This window comes from Rattus rattus, chromosome 7 (assembly GCF_011064425.1).
Source record: "Rattus rattus isolate New Zealand chromosome 7, Rrattus_CSIRO_v1, whole genome shotgun sequence".
NCBI lineage: Eukaryota > Metazoa > Chordata > Mammalia > Rodentia > Muridae > Rattus > Rattus rattus.
The window spans coordinates 43,336,564-43,355,984 of NC_046160.1; the positions used below are offsets into that span (position 1 = coordinate 43,336,564).

Consider the following 19,421-nt stretch of genomic DNA (forward strand, 5'->3'; position numbering starts at 1 on the left):
TCAACAACAAAAGTCAGCAACCAAAGTGATGCAAACCGATAAGTAGATCAGCAACTGGAAGTACACACTGCTCTCGCAGAGAGCGGAGTTCAGTTCCCAGTGACCACATACAGTGACTTACCACTGCTGTAACTGTGGCCCTGCAGGACTCAGTACCCTCTTCTGCACTCTGAAGAGACCTGAAGTCATGTGTGCATGCACATGCATGAACTCACACACACACACACACACACACACACACACACACACACACACACACACACACTTAAAACTAAAACTAAATCTTAATTTAAAATGTGAACTTTGAGGCACACAAGCATTGAGACTACGAGAGAGGGAAGCTATGGTGGCGTCATCTCAAATGTATTGTCTTGAGATTTTCTGTCATTTGACAGTAGAAATGTCCACTGGACAGCCGGAAATAGGTTAAGAGAGATCCCTAATAAGATCAATATCTGGTCACACCTAAGTCTGTGCTTTATAAGGAAAAAGTGGTGCGAATGAGTGACTCTCAGAACAGCTCTGAAAACATCTCCTGGCTGATGGTCTGCTGAGGTCAAGGGTGAGACACCAAGGCCACACTAGCATTGAGACCAGTAGGGCCACCAAAAGACACTAACATTGTAGAGGCCACATGGCTGAGAGAGTATCAAGGCAGCGTAATAAATGATAGTTAAACTCTCAAACTGAAAGGGTTTCAGTGTGGGTAGTCCTATTGTGCCATGAGGGCTTAGACAGAGGGTTAAGGGTCAAAACAAGACTGGGAGAGGTTCAGTCATTAACAGGGTCAAGGTAGGACTGGACATTTCTTAAGTCCAGATCAAAGGAGGAGAGAGAGAGAGAGAGAGAGAGGGAGATCCAGGGATCAAATGACTTCCTGGTGGAGGTCAGGAAGCCAAAAATGAAGAGGGGAGAGCAATGTGAACATCTGTGGGAGAAGCCAAGATAGGGAAACCACTAGCTAGAAAAATGTGGGCATGGGGGTGGGGATAGGATGTTCTGACTTTTTTTTTTTTTTCAGAAAAAAATGAAATGAAGGACTTCAAGGTGAACACGCAATTCCATTGCAGTTCCCAGTGTCTGAGTGTGTGGTGCATCACTGCTCTCTCCTTCACGTCATCAGTATCTCTTGGTGCTGTACAGCATTTTCATGCCTCAGGGAAGGGCTATATGGGAGAAGGGCTCCAGTGTTTAAGACAGGGACACTGTGTTCCCTCTCACCTTGCAGAGCTGAGAATCAGGGTTGTATAGTAGCCCGGTGAGCTTCCATTGTTATGTGCAAGAGAATGAGAAGGGAGGAGACGAATGCAGGAAAGACCTCTGCCAGGTCTGAACTTCTCAAAAGCCTCTGTCCTCTGGGAGAGCTCCCCTAGTTCTGTGTGGGCTCAGGGATAGCCAGGGATGTGCATGCGCAGCCTACACCCGCAGGGGAAGGATGCAGAATAGAGGAGGGGCAGGTAGGCTTCATCACATCTAGAACCTGCTTTCTGTATGTGAATACAGGCAGCCTCTCCATCCCAGGGTCAATTAACTACAGGTCACCTCTGTTCTGAATATGTGTACATTTTTTTCTGTCATTCTTTCCAAAGCATCGTAGTATAATAACAGTTTTTACACCAGTTACATTGTTTTATTTTTTAGGATTTGTTTTTATTTTTCATTATGTGTATGTCTATGTGTTTTGGGAGGGGCAGGTTCTGTGCATGTATGAATGCAGATGTCCATGGGGTCCAGACATCAGAGTCTTTAGAACTGGAGTTATAGGTGGCTGTGAGCATCCCAGTGTAGGACTGGACTCAGGTTGTCTGCAAGAGTAGAATGAATGCATCTAAGCCATCTCCACAGCCCATCAGACATTCTCTGAAGTGGTTGCATGGTCCCGAGAAATATAAATGACCTACAGGAGATTACGGTGGAAGGCATGGCTCTGTGGTAGAAAACTTGCCCTCTGCTCAAGGCCCAAGGTTCAGTTCTCAGTATCTTAGAAAAAGAAGTGGGAAGGCGTTTGGGATGTCACATGTGAATACTCCAGCCTTTTATAAAAGGAAGCTGAGTATTTGTAAGTGTCCATGTCTGATTGGAGCTTTGAAAACAATCTCCTCAAATACTTAAGTGTAAGTGTCTTCAAAATAAGTGTCCTTATTTACTGTCACCTCAATCTAATTCCACAAGGAAACTCAGACGGTCTCCAAAATTAAAGTTTAGATTCGCACTCTAAAACCAAGTATTTTTGTAAAGAAGACTGATGTCTTCTTTGGAGCAGTTGCTCAGCCCTCCCTGGCCGTGGGCTGGGCAGTAGGTCCTCTGCAGTCTTTCTAGAGTGTTTGTTTGGCTTTCACAGAACTGTGGCAAAGCAGGCTCCCACTGAGACATTTACTTCTGTCTCCAAAGGGCAGACTGGAAGGTGACAGGACAGCAGGTTTCAGGTGTCTTCAGTGTTTCCAAGAGTTGTTCTATCCACAGCAGAGAGGGTTGTGGTGGCAGTGGTTTGGGTCGCACTGTTTATGGTGGCAGTGGTTTGGGTTGTGTGGTATTTGTAGTGTTGTGCTGTTTGTAGTAGTGGTTGTGGTACTCATTACAGTGGCAATGGCCATGGTTGTGGTTGTGGTTGCTGTGTGGAGATTATTCTGGCTATGATTGTGGTAGACGTAGACATTGTGGTTATGATGGGTTTTACCTTATTGTGGTTATTATAGGGCCTGGGGTTGAATTGTTGTTGTGACTGTCATTATGGGAGCTGTGGTTTTGGTTGTCAGGGGCTGTGGAGATGCTGGTTGTGTGTTTGTGATGGTGAGGGCTGTGGGGATGGTTATTGGAGTGATGGTTGTAATAGTGGTTGTAGCCGTGATACAGCGGTGGTAACGGTGCTGTTGGTTACCATAACAATCACTGTTGCTACCATAACTACCATTATTTCAAAAGTCATCATTATTCCCACAACCACCACATGCCACCTGATGCCTACCATCCACGCCCGTGCCTGAGCAGTCTCTGCAACAGGGGTCCTCTCATTTAACTGCTCTTCCCATGGATCAATGCCACTGGAGCAAAAGCAGCCTGTGTGTTTAGACAGGAAACTGGGAGCATGGGAACATTCTGCAACAAACCAGATGTGTCACCAGATGGGACTACACTGATTTCAAGGGCCACCCAATGGACCAGTGTGCACTGGGAAGTTTCCCTCTGTGGCTAAGTAGAAATATCAGAAACTTTGAAAGCAGCCCTTTCCAGCCTAAGGGTTCTGTCAACACCACACCCCCCAAGTCCTTCTCTTCTTGTAGTGTTGTCTGTTGTGGGTATAGTTGTAATAAGGGCCACACTAACTTGATCTCATCCTTAAAGACCCTATTTCCAAATAATGCTCACAACTTGGAATATGAGGTCCTTCTATTTGGAGATCTAGCAATCTAAATCCAAAGCCTTACCTGAGCCTGAAACAAAGAGAAACAAAGGGAGCTTCTCCTGTTGTCTGTGACAGTCATGCTTAGAGGCAGCCTGGGAGGACCCAGAGGAAGACTTGGCCAGAAACAAGCTCCTGCTTTGCAAGTACAAACTCTTGGAACTTCTTTTGGGGCCTCTGGGTCTTGATGCTGTGTCCTCTGACACTTTGATCATCCCTCTTTAGTCAGTAACCACCCTGCCTCGGATAAAGAGACTCTCTGAGGTCACTGAACCCCCTGGACCCATGCAGGACCCATACACTTAGACCAAGATGTACAGGTAGTACCGCACGAAGTACTTGAGTGACACCCCCTTAAAAGGGACCAGAGAGGAGCTCTTGGACCAGTGTATGAAGTTACAGGTATACATTGCCCAGCAGAAAGTTTTATGTATCACCTCTATTGAGAATCCTGGTTAAATTCCAAGGACTGATACACACTTATCCTCACTGAATCTCATGATACCACTAACATGACTGATTCTCATAGTGAACCTGCAAAACACAGTACAGTACAACCTAAATACAAAGAAAGAGAACATGTCCTACCCACTGTCAGTGGCACATGCCAAGGAGAGACAAGTTCAGGCTCACCCTCCTGTTGAGCATCTGAGCTGGGGAGGTGGAGGTAAAAATGGAAGGAGAAGGAAAACAAGAACCCATGCTGACATTCTCCCACACCCGCATGCCTCTGAGGGTGTTGAGGTAAAGGACCCCTGAAACAAGGGCAGGTGGGCTCTTGAAGGCTGGGTCACGTGCCTCCTACACCCTGGGAAAGTGCGAGCAGAGAACCTTGGGAACAAGTGCTCTGCAGGCTGAAAACAGCAATGCTCTGCAGAAAGCAGGACGGAGAGTTACAGTGGAGAGGCCCCACCTCCTTCCTGACCTCAGATTCCAGCTGACCACCCCTATGAATCTGCAGTCTGCCAAGTCCAGTTCTCTGGACAAGGAGCCTGGCTCCCCAGTGGAGCCAGCAGCCAGACAAGGAATTTTGATGGTCACTGACACCTATGAGAGGCAACCAGAGCCAAGAACCACAGCCAGTAAAGGGAGTGCATTTCTTGACAGATGCTAAGCAAACCAAGCCAGAAAGGAGAGGGGCAGTAGAAAACAAACAAGCAAACAAACAAACCACATAAAACCAGAAATACCATGAACAAAAGAAATCTTTTCAAGCTTATCGCTTGAAAGGCAGGAAAGAATGGAAAGGGTATTAAAGTATATTGTGTTTATAACCCAGTGGGGCAGGGGGTAAATTTATCTTTAAAACCTAAGTACAAAGGAAGGATCACATGGAAAGTTAAGATGCCAAATTGAAGGCATAAATTGTAAAGAGATAGCATATTTCAGAAGAATGAATGGTTCCGGAGCATTGGTTACAAACTACTAAGGAGTTCCTGGGGAGAGGGACCACAGAAACAGAACTGAGAAAATGAAAGGAAGAAATTACCAAAGAAATAAAGCAAGTAAGGTCACAGGATGGAGATCCTAAGCACGTCAGGGGAACAGGAAATGAGGAAAGCTCCCAATCATGCTCTCTCTGAAAAAAGGGGGGTTCTTTGCCTGTGGTGGGAAGCTTGGTATGTCCATCCAGGCTACACTGACCCTCCAGCCTCAGGCTAAATTCTCTCCCCGGGAACCTGTCTTTTCTCAAAGTCTGCCAGTGAACTTGTCCCTCACCTCTGCTGGAATCAACTGAGGTGGATATTGGTCACTCCGGATATCCTTACAACAACACATAGTGTTAGATTAAACAATAAACAGTTGAAAATTGCAGCCGTTCCACACTGACACATAGAACTGTCTATCACAAACAAAATCCAGGAAGAAGGAAAAGGGGAGAGAACAGAGGAGGGAAGAGGAGGGGAGGGGAGGGGAGGGGACTCAGAAACAGCCTGGGAAGTTAGAAACAGTGGTATGTCTGCTTCTCAAGCCTCTGGGTGGCATTCTCTTTGAACCACCCAGCCCTGTCGTCTCCCCAGATCCCAACCCACTCCCTAACACCAGCAGCTACTCCTCTCTAGGCTTCTCCCATGGCCCCTTCCAAGTGCTCTCCATGACAGTGGCAGCAATACAAGCTTCAGGACACTGCTCTTAAATCCAGTGCCCTCAGTGGATAAGTCAGGTCTCCAGCCGTCAGCCTCTGCCTATCTCTGCAGCTACATCTGTCACTCTTAACACTGGCCATCCCCAAACCCAAGGCTACCAAGCTCTACCTCATCCATACCTGCTTCCTCAGCAACTAAATGCTCAAAGGGAAATACCTGCCAGATTTCCCATCTCTGTTTGGACAAAGGTGTCAGAGCCCAAGTTAGGGAGACAGTGGTCAGTCCAGTCTGGACTCCAGATCCTCTAGGAACCCTGCGAAAATATTCTGTCACTCAGGGAAAGTGCGGACAACCACAGAGGACAGCATCCTGTCAACCACTACTGCTGCTCTCTGCAGGGCCTCCTTTGAGTGCTGCTCCACTGGGAACTGCTACTGTCGAGTGAAATAGATGGGGATATGAAATTCAGTGACAAGGGCTTCTTTTTTCTTAAGACTGGGCCTCTCTGTAGCCCAGGCCAATCTTGAGTTGGATGGAAATCTGCCTGTCTCATATGCGACTGTACCCAACTCCTAGCAAGGTTCTGGATACTCTGTAGTGTTTCTGGGGTCACCGCTGCTCAGTCACCCCCAATGACCTGTTAGGTGAGCACCAGTCTCTCTAGTGTCCCCAAGCTTTGGGAAGACTGTTTCTTTATGGGACTGAGGAGGCTGGCAGGGTTTCCATGACCGAATAGGCTAAGCCACTTAGGTAGCTAGAACTTACGTCTGGGTGGTTGGTCACACAGCAAATTCCATGTCCATAATATACAAAATGGTAAAGGCTCCTGAAAGAGAAATATCTCACACAGGCAATCGATGCTGCCTGTGTGAGAGATGCCCCCGCCCCCATCTCTGGAAGCCTCTAGAAGTTTGAATCTAGGAAAACCTGGTTTTGCTGAGCAGAGCCCCCAGTTGACCCTCACTGCGTGCTTCCCTGGGCTTTCTTCCAGATCACATTTTTGTTCCTTATCATCATGCCCTGCCCACTTTCACCACACATCCTTGGAAGTTTAGCTACGTGCAACTGAAGGTTCTCTAGGAAACTAATGTCCTGATAAAGACTAGGGACCCTTCCTCCTCCTTGTGCAGCCACTGAAATCCTTGCTGGGTCCTTAAATGATGTCTGGTGCCTGATGTCTGGGATCCCAGGCGAGGAAGAATCGGGGAAATGGGCATGAACTATGGGTTCCCCAGAATTTCTCAGCGCTGGAACTTCAAATCAAAGCTCAGAAGCCGCCTGTCTTTATTAGAAAGAGCTTCCACAACAGTCTGAGCTCCTTTGCTTGGAACTCACCTTCTGAGGAAGGGAGGCTGGCTGTGTGCTCCTTCCCTGAAGCCAGTGGCTGTCTCATGTCTCTCAGACCCTCTGCCAGGCAGAGAGGAGACTGCGTGAGTAACCAGCAGATGGCAGTATGTCTGCAAGGAACCGGACACTACCGGTCTAGGCTCAACTCCAAGTTTGACCCATGAGGAGATGCACTCATGGGATTGGAATGGCAGGAACTGAATGGGATATTTGAGCAGGATGAAGCATTCCTTAGGTCTGCTGCTTCCTGGTACAGTTTCCCAAACTCCCGCCCAGGCCTCACCTCCGTGTGTAACACTGTTATTTACCCTTTCTATCAGGTAGATGTATCCACTGACGACAGAGAAGCAACACAAATTGCTATTTCTAGGACTTCTGTCCAGCTCAATGTGAGATGGCTTTTTTTGTCTTTTACTTCCCCTTACAAATGTAAAAAGGAAGATTTCTGTTTTTAATTCTGGGCAGTGAATACCTGAGAGCTAAACTGAAGCAGTGTGGCCCAGCATGCATCTGGCTTTCTCCTGAGAACTGCAAAGAAAGAGGCACTGCCTTGAGTTAGGAAGTCTGGGACTCTACTTCAGGAGTCCTTGAAGCAGCTGCTAATAGAGCAGAGCCACCAGGCAGCACTTAATATCTGTTGTGGTAAAGCAATATAGATCAGTCCAAGGAACTCACTAGAAGCTATGCTCCTCATTGTAGAGAAAACAGAAGAAACTAGAGATATTCTCATGAGGGGAAACCCAAATCAGGTTCCATGAAAGCAATATCTTGAGTGGGAAATGCCCTCTGGTGTCATTTTTCCCATCATTGATTACATGCAATCTTACCAAAGTCAGCCAAAGCACTCCTGAAATTCCCAGTGTGCTGTGCTCCTGGTCCAGAAAGAGCCTGAGATGCCCAGGTGTGATGTCTGGGGATGTGATCCCTGCGCTGCCGTATTCTTGAGTTAGGAGAAGCAACTGAGCCGGGTGGAGACTGAGCCAGAGACTTCCTAAAGCACATGCTTCTATTTAATAGATAATTAATGGATAATTAGGTGGGGAAAGCTGGGTGGTCAGTGCACAGTGCTGGAGCAGAAATGTAAGACCGAAGAGCATCATGGGTAAATGTAGAAATGCAGAGAGGAGTCACCAGTGTGCAGACCTTAAGCTGACAACAGGGACATTTAAGAAGTACTGGACTTGAGCTGAAGAAATGATCTGGAGTCCCAGGCCATTGCACAGAATGTGTGTGGTTGTTGGGCCCCAGATCACCCGGGTTGCATTTATCAAAGCATACAAAGGGGCAAAGGGAATAGGACTGTGTCTTTTCCATGTGAAGCAACAACAGCTGGTAAGGCTGTGTGAAGGTGGCTTTTCAGGCCCAAGTAAAGGCCCTGCAGTTCCATTAAGGGATGCAAACACATGGGTCCCAGGGATGGTAACTATGAAAAACAATATGTGACAGGATTCTTCCTGAGGCAGCAGCCTGGATACGAAGTAAAGAAGGGAGGCAGGCCTCTGGAACCCAGTACTCCACATTCTGATGCTCTCTGTCCAACTTCCTGGCCTCTGAAAAATCTGCTGCCAGAATGGCCAGAGATAGTAATGGCCGTAATGTGGGAGATGCATGCTTTTGTGGGCCTGGGCCAGGCCTTAGGCTGGAGCAAAGTGCTGTCCTGGGAATGTTTGCAGGAGGCTCAACCAGCAACTCATGCCCACAATCATACCCAACTTGCCCTGGAAATGGGGATGGGTCCAGGTATAGCCTCTTTGGATAGCTTTGGCCCAGAAGCTCTCATTTCAGGCACCTGACTAGCACAGACGCTGCAGCAATGTGCAGAAGTTACCACAGTCATTAAACATACCCAATCCTAACATGATCTTAACTCTCCTTTCACGAGTAAGCCTAAAGCTATACAACGCATGTTCCTTGATGGATCCTAGCCAACAGCTAACAGAGATCCTGCAGACTCTACTGTAGCAGAGGACTCTTATCCCTGGGATGCATACTACATTGGCACACCCCAAGCATTATGTGTGTTGTGGGCAAAGCTGTAAACAACACCCTACCCCAGCTAATCTGGTCATGTCTGAGCTCAGCACTTATGACTATATACAGAAATGATGCTGATAATGTAAATGCAGACAAGAAGCTACTACAGGCTGGCTGTAGGAGACTTCTGTGATCTCAGAGTGAGGTCCTTCTAATTGCACAAAGAAAATCTGACCGTAAAGCAGTTGTGGCATCCCTTGACGATAGCCTCACCATCTCGTGTTTGCACAAGCACACAGTGGTACACTTGCTTGTACAGATCACCCGGGTTGCATTTATCAAAGCATACAAAGGGGCAAAGGGAATAGGACTGTGTCTCTTCCGTGTGAAGCAACAACAGCAGGTAAGGCTGTGTGAAGGTGGCTTTTCAGGAGCAAAACATGCCAAAAGCAGTCTCCTGCCTTCACATCTCCTGGTAGCTGCAGAAAGGCTCCTGAGAACTCTGGGCAGTGGACTTAGTCTGGGTTTATTTCCGGGGGGAGAGAAGTGTGCTTCGTTTTGTTTGCTGAACGGTCTCATATAGCCACAGCTGGCCTTAAACTCTTGTTGTAACTGAGACTTTTCTTGAATTACTAATCCTTCTGCATCTACCTCCCAAGGGCTAGGGTCATAGGCATGTGGCAATGTACCCATGCCCACGTGGGAAGGTTTTACACCAGGTGGGTCAAGGCTGTAGATGTGAGAACTTGCTCATACCTGGGTAAATTGGGGGTGCAGAGAAAGGGGAACACTAGCATTTGGCTTGTTTCTTCCCTAAACCCTTTTTAGTTAGTCTAGAATCCTGGTATATAGAGTGATATTACCCATACTTGTAGTGAATCTTCCCTCCTCAGTAAAAACTCTCAGAGAATAACCTTGAAGACACGACTGGAAGTGTGGCTTCTAGGCAATTCCAAATATAGCAGTGGTGATGATACAGAAGTACATTACATTCATCAGGGGCTATCTGAAAACCTGGCTGAGTAACAGGTCTGCTTTCAGAAATATTAGTGACAGTATTGTAGTTGACTTTATACCTGCCTTCATCCCAAACAGTTGGTAGGAGGAGGATGTGAAGGGGGTCATGGTGACCGAAGCTGGGTGGAACATTTTTACTCTACTTTATTTCGTTGTGTTTGAAATTGGAATGAACCTAGTTGATTTGTAAGTCTGATGGTATTCATAAGAAGCAGGCTTTTAAGGAATATAATAGCTCTATGAGTTATACCATGAAGAACATGTGTTGTCTTGTCTCATATACCTGCTTGGAGACCCCACTCCGGAGGCCACACTAATTGCACACCCATGATCAGCCCATGTGCATGCTTATATACATATAGACCATGTTACCCTTATAGGTATGTGCTGGCACACAGCACCACTGATCTGTATTTCTCAACCTCTCTGTGATATCAGTTGAACTGATAACCACTCTGAGATACCTCATCTGACACTGCAGGGCTTGGGCTCTCTTGAAACCCATGGCTAACAGCCATCTCTTATCAACAGCTTGTCAGGATGTCCGAGGGCCACATCAGCAATGAAGAAAGCAAAGCTGTCTGGAGAACAGATGTTGACTATCAAGCAGCGAGCCAGCAACGGTAACTACACCCTGGAGTCCCCAGCACTCCTGCTGGTCAGAGAGACCAGCAATGGTAACAACAACCTGGGTCATTCCTGCTGGTTAGAGAGGTGGGATGTCACTGTATGCCAGTGACTTAGCCCACTGTTCTGAGACCAAAGAAGCAGAGCTCATTAGGCCCCACCCATGTCCCCTGTCCCATGTTCCAGGATCTCCAACACTGTGTCAACTTGCTGACCAACAACCATGGCACTTCTTTTCTTCCTCTTTCTTTGGGCACCCATTCCTAAGCCTATAACCTAGGAGCAACTTTAGAACACTGAGGGCAAAAGGCAAGGATAGCAGCCTTCTTCCTGTCTTCTCTCTCTCAGCATGTTCAACTATGGATTGTCTTGAATTGATCTTCAACGTTTGTCCAGTTCAGGAGTCCCTATTGCTGGTGATTGGTTAGGATGTGTGCACCAAGGAAAATCAGAGATCCTGGGAGGATTTTGTAACAGCTGAGACATACTAGCCCACAGGTCCTAGACACACTCCACAGTCTATCCTCGTGACTCTTGCATCCCATATGCATAGTTCAGCCAGTAGCTAAAATTCATTTGCAAGAACAGAGTCAACGATATGACACCTTTGGAGCTGTCTATAGCCAAGGGTAGCTAAGTGCCAGTGGTGTTCCTAGCCAAGAAGAAGGGATGTTCTGCCCTATTGTCTTAGGTCTCAGACTGTAAATGAGCTTCTTCTATAGCTACCTGCTTTCTTTATGTATCTGCTAGCAATTTTCATGTGGGAGCAGGTTCCCAGCTATAGAGGTGAAGCACTGTCTAGTGTCTCTGACAGCATGAAACCATGATGTCCCTAGGAGAAGACATGAATATATGGGATGCCTCCTTTAGGGAGCATTAAAGTGCTTCAGGATGTGGGTTTGGTTTTGGCCCATGAACTAAGGAGTCTTTGGTCAAGAACACAGAACAAGGCTGGGAAGATGGCTCAGTGAGTCACATCACTGCTCTTCAAGCATGAGGACCTATATTTAGATCCCCAGGACTGACTGCAGAAAAGCCAGTGGTGGCAGCATGATCTTATAACATTAGAGCTGTAGGCTTAATTAAGAAGAAGAAGGACATAATAGTTATTGAGGAGCTGGCCTAAACCAGATGTCAGAGGCTGGCAGTACCTCCTATGTCTCCCCAATACCCATGGCTCAACACTCACCCAAGCTGGTTCCAGTAACCAGTAAGCAGAATCTGTGAGTGAGATTAGTGAAGTGGCACAGGCATCCCTACCAAGAAGTCCTACCTATACTCTCAGTACACAAAACCCAGAGTTACCCTGAAGCCAGAATGGTAGAATCCCAGGTCTCCTTTGCCTAAAACCTCCTAAATCAGAACTCTGCGTACACTACAAACATAGCGGCCATGGCTGAGAGATCCTCACATCAAACTGGTACATGGACAATGGCATCCCAGTTCAAATCCCAGACTTTGGTGGTGATGGCCATCTCCTTTAACCCCAGCTGAAGGCCAATTGCAGTATGCAGATACATGCACTCTTGTCATGCTCTTCCTGTCTGTCATATTATTTAATATCCTAAGGTAGTACAGTGCCTATAGAAGCCTTTTCTCTGCCGGGGACAGGTATAAATACTAACATATGGCCCATTATCTCCAGAGATATACCCAATTATGTGATGCAGACTTAGGGGCTTCAAGTACTATGAGCCAGTGTCCGAGGGATGTGGAAATCATCTACAGTCTCTGCTTTCCAGAAGGCCTTGGGCCCACCCTCATGTTCTCTCCTTGGATCCTTAAACAGTCAGCATAAAGAGCTTGCTTTGAGACACTCGTAGGCAATCCCCACCCTGTGTTGCCCACTAAGAAGCCAAGTTTCTTGACATAAGGAAGAAAGGCACTGAACTCAAAGCATGCAGCAGTCACTGACAAGGCACTTAGCATTGCATCTTGTAGACCAGCCCTGAGGTCAGGGCAAGCATCCCTTGGTAGGTCATTCTCAGTCTGTACCCACTGGATACTCATTAGTGCAGGATGTAGCCATGAGACAAAGGTCAGTTCAATGGAGAGAGAATGAAGACACTCTAGGAACAAACAAGGTAAAGCATGCCCTAGAGGAGGGACAACTCACACTGGGTAGCCTATCCAGAGAGAGTGAGGAGCGTGCTCTCAACATCAGTCTTCCATCTTCAGTCAGCAGCCTTGGTTTTTACCCTCTATCTTACGGCAAAACATTTTGTTTTGTTTTGTTTTGTTTTGTTCTGTTCCCTCTAAAAGCAACTCCTAAGGCTTAACTACCATGGACTTGTCTCTTTCTAGCGCCCATCTTCTCCCATTTGTTCTGCAAAGCTTCAAAACAGATTCTGCAAGGCTTGCCCTACTGTATTCTTACCCATTGGTCTGCAGTAGGATCCCTCACTGAGGAAGGTGACCAATGCTATGCACAAGCCCAGGACTGTCATGTTTGAGGATAATGGCTCTTGTACTCCATGTGTCCTCAACCATATAAAACCAAAAAGCCCCAAACACGAGAATTCTCGTTATATCGTTATTGATGATACAAAGCTGTCAGCAGCAGAACACAGCAGAGCAGATGTTGAAAATACCCTTCGTAAACACAGGTCATTAGCTATGTGCCTGGGCTTGCTGGGGCTGGCCTTGGGAGCCACTTAGGCTCTTGCATATGGGCAGTTGTAGGCCTGAACTGCTCAGCCCAAGAGAGTCAGGGTCACATTCGTCCCAGCTTCTGAACAAGTCTGAAGTCACATTCTGTTAGGACTCATGATGGAAGCCTGATGTGCTCATCACGGCAGAACAAAAAATGAGCATGGGAGGAGGCTAAGTGCACAGAGTGGGAAGGAATACAACTTGGAGAACCAAGGGTCCGCGAAGCAACCTCTGCCCAGAGTCTCCTGAGGTTCAGGGCATTCAGCCTGGAGCTCCAACCTGTCAGTACCAGGGCTCTTTCTACAAAGTCTTCATTTTCTCTAGGTGCCTTGGTTATAAGGCAAGCAGTGGTGGGGAGATAAAGACGTACAAGCTATGTTTCTTTATAAATTCAATGATATATTTCCCAACAAAATTCAACTCAAAATGGAAAAACAACAGAAAACGCAGTATTTCTGCTGCAATGTTTTCAGGCACCGAGGCCCTAACTTAATGATTTTTGCCATTGCAGGTATAGAAAATGATGAAGAAATCAAACAGTTAGATGAAGAGATCAAGGAGCTTAATGAGTCCAATTCCCAGATGGAGGCTGACATGATCAAACTCAGAACTCAGGTAACAGTTTGTGAAGCCGCAATTCTAGCTCCAGCGCCGATCCCTGCCTCTGCTCCTCTGTCTCTGTGGTTGCTGTTTGTGCTTATGGAGAAGGAGTGTCCCTGTGTGCCTAGGCTGTCACGGGACTCCTGTGAGCCTCGTGCATCTGCTTTCAGAGTGTGGGGCTTACAGGCATATGGCAGCGTGCCTGGCTTCAGGTCTAGGTCTAGTGTGAAGTTTTTCATTCCAGTTCTCCCATAGATTCTCCAATCTCATACCAATGTCAACCTGGAGTCCTGATCCTGTAATGATGTCTCATTCTGGTATTAGCAATTCAGCCTCAGTTCTGGTTCCATTGTGGAGCTTCTATTGTGGTTTTAATAAGAAGCCTCTTCTCTGTTCTAGTTTAAATTAGCGCTGTTGCTTAGAGAGGGACTAAAGGCAGCTCCTGGGGAAGTGTGGTTTCCTTCTTTTCCATGTCTCCCCATTTGTTCCCCCAGTGGTTGCCTTTGCCTTCTACAGAATCATTGTGTGGCCATATTTGTTATAGCACAGAGGCCATGGGTTGTCCACTTACCTGAGTGTGCCTCTGTGTTCAACCAGATCACATGTGGCTAGTCATTCCCATAGTCACTCTTCTATCAAAGATGCAAGATGGGAGTTTTCTCTCCAGGTGTTAAGGCCCTGGTGTTATATGATCATTTTGCATCCATCTACAGTGGTCCCGGAAGCCCTAAGATTTCTGAGAGGCATCACCTACTGCTTGTGTCTCCAAGCATGTGGGCTGATAAGAAGCTGATCTTGAATTTCTCTGTGAGTTCTCAGGGTCTTGTGGCCAGCTGGGAAGGAAAGGGAAAAGCTTCTTGGAGCACTGAGATGAGTATTGACTAACAGAGGAGCCCTGCATGACAATCACTGTGACACTCACTGTGGCAAGTGTCACCTTGGATATACATGACACACATGCCATGCCACATCCACCCGGCTCCTGGGTGAAGCACCCAAGGCCGCTTCATACTCTTAGGCTACACATTGATAGAGGACTTGAGGCAAACCAGAGACAGGTTAAGGCTGAAATCATTATTGTCAGGATCACACTGGAACCAGGAATAGAGAAAGTCACAGTCAGTGCACAGGGCTATGGCTCTACCCAGGTGACTGGAGTCATGCTCAAGGAAGAGCCCAGACTTTACTTTGTCAAAGAACCAGACAGTGAAGCCTAGACAGTAAAGGGGAAGGTACATGTGAGCATTTCTGTGTCTCACATACTTGCTAAGTAAAACATACTTCCCTGCCATTCTGAGTGCGGTCATCCATGTTAGTCTGTTTCTGTTGCTGATGCATGCAGGACTATTGAAGAACTTGGTGTGAAGAAAGTAGGGCCATTTTCACTCATGGTTCTGGAGATCCAAGGCCGTGTGTGTGTGTGTGTGTGTGTGTGTGTGTGTGTGTGTGTGTGTGTGTGTGTGTGTTTGAATGCACGCGCACACTTGAATGCACACGCATGTGTGTTTTCCTCCTATAAAACACCAGGCTCCTAACATCCAACTATGGGTCCACCCTGATGCTGCTGACCTTTTCTAATTCTGATCACCCACACAGGGTCCATAGCTAATATCAATATTTACATTAAGTTTTAACACTCATCACTCTTCCTAGTAGGTACTAAATGTCAACATGGGAAGCCTAGGGACACTCAAATCTCATCCAAACCATAGTATCTTCTCTAACCGGAGACTACTGGTGTTAAATATCCAATGTGTTCAGTTCACTGACATGTAAGAATTCAGTTGGAGGAACAAAATTACTACATAACCAAGCAGGTGAGCCCACCATTTGGTAATATACTTGAGGAGTGTTTCTGGTCAAATTGGTACAACCAAAATGGCTTTTATGAGCCTGGATATCTTAAATGTTCCTGTGTTTTACAGCTCTCTACAGAAAGGACTCTTAGTAGGACTTTGGACCTATACAGACTTGGGTCATAGGTCCTGACTGCTCAAATAACTCTCTGGGCAAGCAACATGACCAAAGATAATATACACTTTACCCCAATTCAGTTGTACTCAATGCAGCATAGGTATTGGGGCTCAAGGTATTCTGAGTGCCCAGCTGGCCACGCAGACCGTGTGTCTCAATTCACCAAGTTAAGTACGACAGGTCTCACCCAGTCCAACTCAGTTCTCACCCACTGTATGTAAGGTTTGAGAGCTTACACAGTGACTCAAGCAGAGAGCTACAGAAATGAGCTGAGCACAGCTGGACCAGGGGAAACACAGGAATTGAATACATGCCTGATAGAGCACAAGGAAGGGGAGAGAAGACTCAGGAAACAAGGCAGAGGAGGAAAGTGACATGGATGTAAGCTACCGCTAGATAGTTGTACATTGCCCAGGAGAAAGGGGAGGCCATGGGTGGTAGACAAGGAATGTGCTAGTGCAGAAAACATAGGGGCAGAAGGAGGGGAGGCAGATCACAGCCTGGAAAGAGCCTCTCCCCTGAGGTCACCAGTCGGGTTGAGCAGCTTTGCTGCGGAGGGAGAAGACAAAGAGATGCTAGAACATGAAGAGAAATCATACTCTCAGAGCAGACTGCTAATGAGAAATTACCTGACATCTGGCCCTGTCTTTTCTAGCCATTGCTAAGTTGGCAGGTATCGGCCTTGCAGCTGGTCTTCAGCTGCTGTGTTTCTGTGGGACTCATCACATTATGGTTTATTCTCTCTGTGACATAAAACTCTCGGTGTAACTCAGTCTCAGTCTAGACCCTAAAAACCTCTCTTGATCCCACTTCAGTCTCATGTGGTGGTAGATAGCAGAGGACCGCATGAATCAGAGCTTTCCCCAAGTCCCACTCCCTCAATGACCTGATACTGGGTATATGTCCCTGTCCTGTGCATCTTCTGCATGTGTTGATGAAGTATGCCACACTGGCTTTGAATTTCAGCAGCCAGGAATCATAGAGCAAATAAGTTAGTGTCTGGACCCCACAGCCTTTGTCATAGCAGTTCTATTCTAGTGCTGCCATATAGCTCTACCCAGTACTGTGCAGGAGTTAAGCAGTGTGAATGTATTCCAAGATGATGTTGTCCTTTTGGATTTACAGTTGCCATTGAAAGAAGAAAGGGAAAAGAGAGAGTCTCACATGTCTCTCAGAACTGGGCCTTAAACTGTCTTTGTTCTTTAGTAACTCCTGATAAAGGCCTTTTTAGAAAACATTTAGGCCTGGAGGCATATGGAGCCAGGCAGGCAGGCAGACATGAGACTTGCTCAGGAGAAGTAAATCTATGGTGTGTGCTTATCCTTTGAAGACCATCTTGGTTTAACCTCATAGCCTTCAATCATGTTCACAGATGATCTGAGGGCCCCTAGAGTTCAGACTTATGCTACCTGGGTAAAGAGCCAGTGTTCTTCCCCGAGGTCCAAATCAGGCACGATCTGACCCAGCACTCAGCCTGCAGCCTGACTCTGGAGGTGGTATAGGCTCCCCATAGACCACCGTTGAGGACCAGAGCTTTTAGGAGCCTGGAGTGGAGGTAGAGATGCCCTCTGTATACTCTCCCTGTAGCACTGTGACTGCGAGAATGACCACACTGTGTTTAATGGCTTTGACATCTTCAGTGGAATTAAGTGTCCTAGAAAAACAGATACCTTGCTGCCAGTGTATGTAGAGGCTTTTGTTGATCTAAGGAACAAAGAAACTATAAAAATAAGGAAAACAACTAGGGAAGGCAGGCCTCTCCTAGTTTGAGTGAGCTTCCAGGTTCATAGCACCTTAATACAGTTCTTAGCTATGCAGATCTGAGTTCACAGGAGAAACTAAATTCAGGGCCCACCTGGAGTTGGAAAGTCAGATAGTCGAGAGGAAGGAAGCCAGGCTGTAAGACTTAGAGGGTCTCACAGTTCTATGTCTGTGTGTCCAGACACCCTCTAAATGTCCCAGTCACTATTCCGAGTGGTCTGGGTACCCTTCTAAGTGTCCCAGGACCATCTGAATGGCCTGGGACTGGCTAGGTTAATCCACTGTAATTTCTAGGCCACACGTGCAGCTTGAGCTCCCTTTCTGACTGGGACTTGTACAAGACCTTTCTACAATCCCTGTAGTTTCCTCCACTGCTTAGTGACATTGACATAGGAGACTATTTTTTGTCTTGAAAACAGGGTAGCTCAAGTCTCTATAGGTTCTTCTGGGAAGGTGGGTGCTCCACACAGCTGCTGGAAATGACAGGGTGTCTTTGGCTGCCTTTAGACACATGAGTGGGAAATGCAGGTTAGAGGGGAAATTTATCTGAAATAGCCCTACGATTGCTGGAAGCCATAGTATCTATACAATTAACAGGAGTAGAGAGATGGGTAGTAGCTGGCATGTGCTTCTGAAACCTCAAAGTTTAGCCCCTAGTGACGTACTTCCTAACAAGACCACACTGCTCCAGCAAGACCACACCTCCTAATCCTTCTCAAGCAGGGCCACTCCCTGGAGACTTCAAAATGTGGAGCCTATGGGGGACATTCTTATTCATACTACCACAGATAGAAACATTAATTTGACAGTAAGTACAGGGGAAGAAGCCATATGGCATCAAGAGATTCCCCCAAGTAGGACAAAAGAAACATGTTCATTCTTTTGAGAAGTCCCACTAACATTGCTGTCCTTCCTGCTCAGTATCTCTTAGAATTTCATAGGCCCTGACTAGAGATGAGAGGTGAGAGCCTGGAACTTTAACTAAGTGCAGTTAAAGGATAACAAGAAAATAAGGAGAGTTGAGAGTAAGGGAAAGAGGGATAGAGATGCTCAGGAGAGAGGAACTCCGTGTAGAGAACACATGGCAAGTCTCCAGTTCTCCCGGACATCTTAGAACAGTGTGTCTTACCCTATGGGTCAAGACTGTTGGAGATCAAATGACCCTTATACAGGGCTGCCTAAGACCATCAGAAAACACAGATATTTACATGATGATTCATAACAGTACTAAAATTACAGTTATGACGTAGCCACAGGAATAATTTCACTGGGATCACAAGATGAGGAACTGTATTATAGGGTCACAACATTAGAAAAGTTGAGAACCACTGTCTTAGGAAAAAGAAGGCAAACCAAGAGACCAGTCAGAACTCTACCTGCATACATTTACTAGTTCCTATAGGGACAAAGCACCCATCAAAGCAGATAATAACACCACACAGAGAAATTAACAGTACCAATTCTAATGAACTGGACACAGGGACAGATGAGGTAGATGAGAGTATCCGGACCTGAAAGCATTCAGTGAAGGGACAGCGAACAGTCAGAATCCCTCCATGGTCACTGTACACCATGTGTTCAAATGTAAAGAATCAAAGACACCAATTCAGGTCCCCAAGGTGCAGCCTCTGCTTGAGCAGAAAGCTTCTGTCCTTGTCCCCTCAGCCAGTGTGCTTGCTCCCAACATCCAGCCTCATGTTACATGTCACCCAAATGTGTGATTTCAGATCACCACAATGGAGAGCAACCTGAAGACGATTGAGGAGGAGAACAAAGTCATCGAGCAGCAGAATGAGTCGCTCCTGCACGAGTTGGCCAACCTGAGCCAGTCCCTGATCCACAGCCTCGCCAACATCCAGCTGCCTCACATGGTAAGTGACTAAGCATAGGTGAGCGCCTCGGAGCCTCCGCAGTCCACCTCACTGAGTAGATGTCTGTGTCATTGTCTGTGGTCCTTCAGCTTTTGGTTGTTTTTGGTCACC

General features: G+C 46.7%; 1 protein-coding gene across 10 annotated transcripts in view; it reads left to right on the forward strand.

Annotated features, from left to right (window-relative positions):
* Myt1l (myelin transcription factor 1 like) overlaps window positions 1-19,421 on the forward strand; it is a 291,243-nt gene that overhangs the window by 268,776 nt on the left and 3,046 nt on the right. For 6 of the 10 annotated variants that reach the window (XM_032907573.1, XM_032907576.1, XM_032907574.1 and 3 more), the window contains 3 exons: window positions 10,357-10,448; window positions 13,616-13,725; window positions 19,167-19,310. In XM_032907573.1, coding sequence (XP_032763464.1) covers window positions 10,357-10,448; window positions 13,616-13,725; window positions 19,167-19,310 — 346 coding nt within the window. The remainder of the gene's footprint in view (window positions 1-10,356; window positions 10,449-13,615; window positions 13,726-19,166; window positions 19,311-19,421) is intronic. The other 4 variants (XM_032907569.1, XM_032907575.1, XM_032907571.1 and 1 more) reach the window with 1 other exon arrangement.